The sequence below is a fragment of the Condylura cristata genome, unplaced genomic scaffold, assembly GCF_000260355.1.
Source record: "Condylura cristata isolate star-nosed mole 26May11 unplaced genomic scaffold, ConCri1.0 scaffold00011, whole genome shotgun sequence".
NCBI classification, from domain to species: domain Eukaryota; kingdom Metazoa; phylum Chordata; class Mammalia; order Eulipotyphla; family Talpidae; genus Condylura; species Condylura cristata.
In genome coordinates, this window is record NW_004567112.1 from 1,749,339 (window position 1) to 1,756,678 (window position 7,340).

The 7,340-nt window shown below is 68.2% G+C and overlaps 1 protein-coding gene across 1 annotated transcript in view; it reads left to right on the top strand.

The window, feature by feature from the left end:
• Positions 1-7,340, top strand: part of LOC101622567 (chromosome unknown open reading frame, human C10orf90) — a 96,716-nt gene that overhangs the window by 84,508 nt on the left and 4,868 nt on the right. The window contains exons 5-7 of the mRNA XM_012723447.1: positions 4,116-4,285; positions 4,668-4,845; positions 5,331-5,662. Of these exons, the coding sequence (XP_012578901.1) occupies positions 4,116-4,285; positions 4,668-4,845; positions 5,331-5,662 (680 nt within the window). The remainder of the gene's footprint in view (positions 1-4,115; positions 4,286-4,667; positions 4,846-5,330; positions 5,663-7,340) is intronic.

The following is a 7,340-nucleotide window of genomic DNA, read 5'->3' on the forward strand; positions in this document are numbered from 1 at the left end:
CCCAGGTGGTCAGGCCTGCGCCCAGGTGGTCAGGCCTCCGCGCAGGAGCAAGCTGGGTGCCCGCGTGGAGTGTCCGCCTCGCAAGCACAGCCGTGCGCCTTGGCCTCAGGCTCCTGCCCACCCGTCCTTGGGCCTCCAGGACGATGAGTGACACGGTTCTACCTCTGCCCGCTGCCAGCACCCGTGCGGACGTTCTGCGGGGGGCCACCGTGCACCCCGCTCTGCAGGGACTGCAGGTCCGGGTCTGGCTGAGCTGACACGGGGCCCTGGGGCCCGCGTGGCGTGGGGGCCTGCCGAGAGCACTAGCCACGACAGCCAGCGGCCAGGCTGCGTCCTCCGGCCCCGGGCTGGCCTGGCTGCGTCCTAGCCGGGGCTTCGCCCCTCCCGCCACCTGCCCGGGCCCCCGGAAGGGAGGTTCTCTCCAGGCCCGTAGCTACGGCCACCACTGTCACGAGGCAGTTTGATGTCTGGTCTTCGCCCCTCGCGCACGCGTCTCCTCGCGGGGGATGAGGCTCTGGGGGGCGATGCCCAGGCGGCAGCAGAGACGCCCTGGGGCTTGGCCCGTCTGGCGTTGGCAGGAAGGCTCCGGCCCCAGCCCTGCTTCATCCTGGCCCCTTGATCTTCTCTGGGCTCCCCTCTGGGCTCCCCCTTCCCTCCTCTCCCGGGAGGCTCAGCTCTGCTCAGCTCTGCTCCCGCCGTGTGGCCGGCTGAGGAGCTGGGTCTGCTGCTTGCTGCTCCAGCCCTGTCCGCCTGCCCGCGCCCCCACCCACCCCCAGTCCTCCCTGGGTGCCGACATCTCCACTCAGAAACCTGACAGGAACGCGCTGAGATAATTAGGGGCTGATTTTATGCAGAAGTCTGGGTCGGCTGGAGTGCAGGTGCCAAGTCCAGACCCACTTCCCTGTGAGGGATCAAGCTTTCTTCTGCGCCCAGCGGGGAGCCCCCTCCCCCAGCCCCCCTGCACTGCCCGGCTTGCTGTCCCCGCTCTCACTCAGGTGGTTCCTCAGTGGCACCGGCCACCGGCTGACCTGACGTGCTCTGATGACTCCTCTGCCTCGCAGTCGGAGGGGTTTGAGGGCCCCCCTCTCCTGCAGGAGGGGCCCGCGGGCCAACACTGGCCACTGCAGCTGTGAGCGCGGAGCCCTCCCCTCCCCGCAGGGCCCCGGGCCACGTCAGCGACCCCAGGCAGGTGCCCCCTGTGTCCTGCACCTGGCGTCCAGGGCAGAGTCTCCCACTTCGTCAGGTCCTGTCCCAGGCCATGCCCCCGGCCACGGCCTCTGCGGTGATAGGGCTGGGGCCCACCTGGTGCCCTGCAAGTGCAGGAGAGCTTGCAGGCCGCCAGCCAGGAGCAGGCCAGGCCCCGATGGACGGTCCAGAATCCACAGGGACACGGGTCAGAGACGTGTTGGGAGGCCCTGCCTGGCCGCCCGGCTGTCCGCTCTCTGTCCTGCCCTCCACCAACTCTTTCTACTTTCTGGAAGTTGTTAAAACTCTTTCAAGTCACAAGTGGGTGTGCAACTTGACAGGATCCAGTCACGCCGGCACTTCACACAGTTGCTGATAGGTGGCAGGCAGGCAGGGCGGGGGCCGGGGTCCCCTCCGTTGGGCTAAAAGGCCCCAGGGGGCTGGCAGAGCGGGCTCACCCCGGTCGCTGGGCTGGGTTTTGATTCTGCAAAGTGTGTCAAATGCAAGGAAAGGAAGAATATTTTGGGGGTTAGGGTCTTTCACACTAAACAGAATTGGCAGTTTTGGAAATGAAAGTCTGGGAAGCTTTTCCTGTAGAAATGAGAAAACCCAAGGTCACCCGGAGGCCGTCGCCCTCGACGGAAAAGGCAGGGGCAGGGCGGGGCGCTGGGCCTCGCCGTCGCCCCGCGTGTAGGAACATGGGGGCCGCGCCCCGAGGGCACGGTCTGAGGCGCCTTGGCATCGTCTTACGCCATTGTCACGTTTACTCGGTAACAAAGCGCGCTCATCAGGTGAGCACATCCGAGAATGTGCACTGGAAGGTCCGAATACAAGGGCTGCTATCAATAACATTTTTATTGCACAATAAGTGCATTTATTGCAGAAACGGGTGCCGGGAAGGGCACTCTCAGCCGGTGCTCCGCGTCGTCGTAGCGTCACCTGGGTGTTTCGGGGCCAGCGGCCTGCGCGGTGGAGGCGGGGTTTGGACTCAGGTGTCGGGCCCGGGGCCGGCCAGGTCCACTCTCCGGGCCGCCGTGCAGCGTCCTGAGTGCCGAGGGCGCCGTGGTCCCTCCGCGTCAGATGCTCGGTGCTGGAGCTCACAGCAGGCGCCGGGCGGGCCTGGCGGGGCCTGTCCAGGTGGGGCTCGGGCCGGCCAGTCTCACACTCCAGCCCGCAGCCCTGGCACCAGCACTGCCCCGGCAGAAGTCGGATGAGCTCCTCAGAGGTGTTGAGCGCGGCTCTCGTTTTATTTTTAGTAGAAACCAAAGTAATTTCTGGAAGCAGCGCGAAGCGGCCAGGAGAAACACGCGTGACTCTGTCTGCCCCACCCGTGGCGCGGAAGCTGGCTCCAGCTCTCCTTCCCGATGGGCACAGCTCTCCAAGCAACAGCTGTGCCCTTAGCCCCCGCTCCGAGCCCCGGGACAGCCGGCAGCAGGGCTTCCGGGAGCCCCGAGACCCCGAGCCTGGGTGTGTCGGCCCCGCGCCGGGTTCAGGCGCATCTCCGCAGGAGGACAGTGCCCTCCAGGTAGAAAGAGAGGGGCCCACAGGTAAGGAGCTGGGGCGCAGGGCCGCCCCCCACCCGACGCGGCGCAGGGTCTCCTGGGCCCTGGGCCACGTGAGCGCCCCTCTCCAGAGGGGCGGGGTCAGCAGGTTTGAATGGAGGGAAACCTCTACCTGCAAGCCGGGGCTGCCCCGGGTCACGGACTCCAGCCCACTGGTACGGGTCGGCACCCCGAGTCGGGAGGTCCCTGCCGGCCGAGGCAGGTGCCCAGGCTTGGCTGGAGAAGGTTCGAGATGCCAGTGGGGGCTGCAGCTCTGAGGCAGTGCCTGACCGCCCTCTCACACCCCCTGGAAAACAAAGGGCAGAAGTTTAGAAGCACAGAGGAGGCCTGAGGGCCTCACGCGGTCAGAGGAGGCCTGAGGGCCTCACGCGGTGGGCTGGAGGCCTCGGGGTGACCGTGAGCAGGTCGTGAGAGGTTGCTGGGCCTCCTCTGAGGAGTGGGGTAGAGGACGGCCGGTCCAGCCCGGTACCGGGGGTGGCTGGGGAGGTGATGGCAGGGGAGGGGACAGTGGGGGAGGGGACCGCAGGGGGAAGGGACAGCGGGGGGAGAAGTGATCCCCAAACACACTGAGTTGCCGCCTGTGACGGGGCAGCCCCCTCTGGCCCCCACAGAGCCAGCTCCTTGGCACCGGGCCAGCCCCACACAGCAGCAGCCCAGCAACTGCGGGTCTGTGGCTGCCTTGCAGAGGGAGGCCTCTGCCCGGCGGGGCAGTCAAAGGGGCTTTTCACAAAGGGGGCAGGGGCAGGGAGGATGCTGGAGAGGGCCTGGAGGGGGCGGCGGGGGCATCTGGCGAGGCTGCATTTGGGGGTGACAGTGAGGTGGAGAGGGCCAGGGAGTGGAAGAGCAATGGAGGGCATCGTGTTCCAGGGAGGAGCTGGTCGTGAGTGGCCAGAGACTGACTGTGGTTCCCGCTGGGGCCTAGGCCCACATGCTCCCCTGCGCTGGCCTTTTCCGCCGGGGACGCACGATGGCCGGAGGCGGCCAAAGCACAGGGGAGCCCGCTGGTCAGCAGTGCGGAGCCGGGGCGTCCCCGGCCCACTGGGGGACGCAGCTGAGCAGCACTCTCCGCCTGGTGTCACCGGGCAGTGGACGTGAGCCCCGCGAGCCGTGCCCCGTCGTGGAGCTGTGGACACCGAGCAGGACGTGGTCTGAAGACCGGACAGAAAATGCTTGAGCACCAGACACCCGGGCGACGCCCCGCTGGCCAGCCAGCGGAGGGCGGCACGGGTGCCCAGCGGCCAGGCCCAGGAGAGGCAGCCCGGCTCGGCCCAGTGAGGCCACTGACCCCGCTGAGGCGTTGCCGGGCGTCTCTGTCCGAGGAGCCGGGGCCACGCCTGGCACCTCTGACCAGACCCTGCATTTCCCCAGGGGGTCCCGCCTGCTGTGACTTGGTGGTGAAAATAAAGGGAAGCGGGGAGAGGGGGGCGCTCCCAGCGCCCGAGCCCCAGCCGGCGCCCCCCGAGGAGCCAGACACACCCGACCCGTCGGAGGACTGTGCCGAGGGCCAGGCGACGCCCGCCAGCCCCTGGACCTTACAGGTAGGCCGGGGTCCACCCTGGAGACCGTCCTCGGCGCCCGGGGCTCAAGTGCTCGGCTGCTCCGAGGGCGGAGACCGGTTCCCTCGGGCGTGTGACTCCAGGCGGCGCCCTGAGCTCTCTGAGCCTCTGCTTCGCAGGGTGAGTAGCGGGCAGTGGCTGCTCCCCGGGCCGAGCGGCGGCCGCATGGTCAGGGCCGGCCGGCAGGCGGAGCGCGGCGATGGCTCCGGCGTGCGGCCGTCGTCACGGCCCGGGGAAACCTGCCGCCTGGCCCCGGCTGCGGCTCGCTGGCTGAGCCGCTGGGTGGCTTCTCGGCCGGACCACGCCGGTCTGTTGCCTCTGCAGGGCTTCCCCGCAACGTGGGCTATTTCTCTGCTCCGCGTAGGAAGCGCTGGAGGCCCACAAACCGCAGTTCATCTCTCGCTCGCAAGAACGCCTGAAAAAGCTTGAACACATGATCCACCAGCGGAAGACCCAGCGCAAGGACCCCCCGGCGCAGACGCAGAGTTTCCTGCCCGTGCGCGCCGCCAAGAAGCAGTTCACCGTGCCCCACCCCCTGAGTGGTGAGCGGCGGGGCTGGGGGCTGGGTGCGGCTCGGGGGCAGGGGTTCCAGGGCTGGGTGCGCCTGGCGGGGTGGGGACAGGATTCTGGGGGCTGGGTGCGGCTCGGGGTCATCGGGATGGGGGCAGGACTGTGGGTGCTGGGTGTACCTGGGGGGGCAGGCCTTCCAGAGGTGCCTGGCGGGGTGGGGTGGGGGCAGGACTGTGAGGGTTGGGGGCTGGGTGCGGCTCGGGGTCATCGGGGTGGGGGCAGGACCGTGGGTGCTGGGTGCAGGCGGCTAGGTTGGGGTGCGGCCAGGGCTGCAGGTGCCGGGTGCGCTTGGCCGGGGTGGGGCACGGGCGGGGCTGGAGTCTTCTGGCCAGGTGATGTCCCGCCCACCGACACCTCACTGGCGCTCCCTCGCGGCCCCCGTGGGCGCCCGCCTTCAAAGTAAGTGCACTCCGAGCGCCGGGTCCAGCAGAGTAGCTCGGACCGACTCCCTCGTCAGCAGGGACAGCCGCACGCTGCAGCGGGAGCGGAGCAAGTCCAGATTCTTGGCTCCCGGCGGACATTTGCAAGAGCTCCCCTTACCCTTTGTCAGCTGCAAGACAGCTCAGGGACAGAGGTGGACCCCAGCTGGTCTGCGTCAACATGTCACCCCGAAGCCTCCTTCCTGCTGGGGCTCAGGGCCCGAGCCCCAGCTTTCCAAGCCCAGAGACGCCGGTGCACGCGGAGCCTTGCGGGGCCTCCGCACTCGCCAGAGAGGAGGCTCTGCAGCTGCCCCCCGGCAGCCACCGTGCTGCTGGCCGGGTCAGCCTGGCCGGCAAGGCCAGCTCCGCTGTGGGCACACAGCTCACGCATAGAGTGTTAAACCCGTGAGAGTACAAGAAGACGCGAGATGAAATGGGCCTCACGCCGGCAGCCTGCCAGCTCACTCCTAAACGCTGGAGGTGGGGACCCTCCCTGGGGGCGCAGCGGGGTGAAGCCCAGCACTGAGAAGCTAAAGCCACTGCAGCACGAGTTCGATCCCCGCCCCGAGGTGACCCCAGGGCGCGGCAGACCTCTCCCTTGCCCGCTGCTCCCCTCAGCAGTGTGCTTCGTCAATCTGCCTGTTCTGCTCCCCAGTCTGTCTCTGGGGAATCCTGCACCTCTGGCCTGTACCCCAGTTCTGTAAGCACAAACAAATAAATCTTTAAAAAAAATCTGGAGGTGGTGAGGCGGAGGCATCCCTCTACTCCTTGGCTGGAGGGACTAGCTCACTCTTCCTAGGAAAACGCTGTGGCCAGGAGGTGAAGTCATGGATCTAGTTCTGAAAGTCTTCTGGGGAAAACCGTACCAGTAACATGAAGCTAAGCAGACCCCTGAGATGGAGCAGAGGGGCCTGAGGCGGCTGCGTCCTCGGCCGGAGCACCCCGGGGATGCGGCCCCGGCAGCCTGGAGCGCCGCCTCCTGCCGCCACGGATTCCGCCAAACGCCGCAGCCCCGCCAGGCTCCCGCGGGGTGCTCAGAAGAGGAGGCAGCCAATGGGAGAGCTGCGCCCGCCTCCCCAAAAACCTGCCCCTCCCGCGAGGCAGTTCAGCCACCAAGGCAGACTCGACGGATGGCGTGTGCGCCCCAGGGCCTGGTCTGGGTCGCCGGGAGCCCCGGGCCCCGGGGTGACGCTTGGGCTGTGACGGGGCCGGGGGTGGGGCCGGGGCGGCCGGCGCTGGAGCCTCAAGCGGGAGGAACAAGGCTCTGCTTATCCGGGGTGCGTCCCCGATGCGGAAGCCCCTCGCCCCTTGGAAGATGCCGCCTGACGAAGGCGTCTCGTGGCCAGGGTGTTGTCGGTACCAGAGGAACAGACGTTTGGAACGGACAGAGCCTCGCTGCCGAGCCGTCCGCACCCGCCTCCTGGCACGGGGCGCCCGTCACCAGGGCACGGGGGAGCCCCCGGTCTCCGACTTGCCTCCGTGCGGCGGGGTGTGCGCGCCTTAACTTCTGGAAGGCCGGTCAGTGCGGAGAGGCCACCCTGCGGTCTCTGTCAAGCACACGAGACGCCCACGAGGGGCGCTGGCCAGCGACGCGCCGATGACCCATCTGGAGGACCGTGGCGCCCAGACGCCAGCTGCTCTGTGACGTGGAGACACGCACCGGACAGCCTGCCACCCCAAAATACACTTACGGGGGTCCCTTTATAGGGAAGCACTTGGCTATAGATCTCCCCCAGGAAAAACACCCCGTTTCCATTCCTGCTGGGCGGCGCAGTCACGAGCAGCATGTTCTGCGCTGTGAACTCAGCGGCCGAGTAGCCGCCACGCAGCGCACAGGGCCCAGCCCAGCGTGTCCCGGGCCCCGGCACCGAGGACCCCCCGGGCGGGAGAGCCGGCGGCAGGAGGCGCCCTGAGAGCTGTGGGACGCGGACCACCCCATCTCCTGAGGACTCTGGAAGTGAGAAGGGAGCCCGGGGGCTGGCGCAGAGGCCTGGCGAGGCTGTGCCGTCCCGGCCCTCCCGCCTGAGCCCACCGCCCCCTCGGGGGAT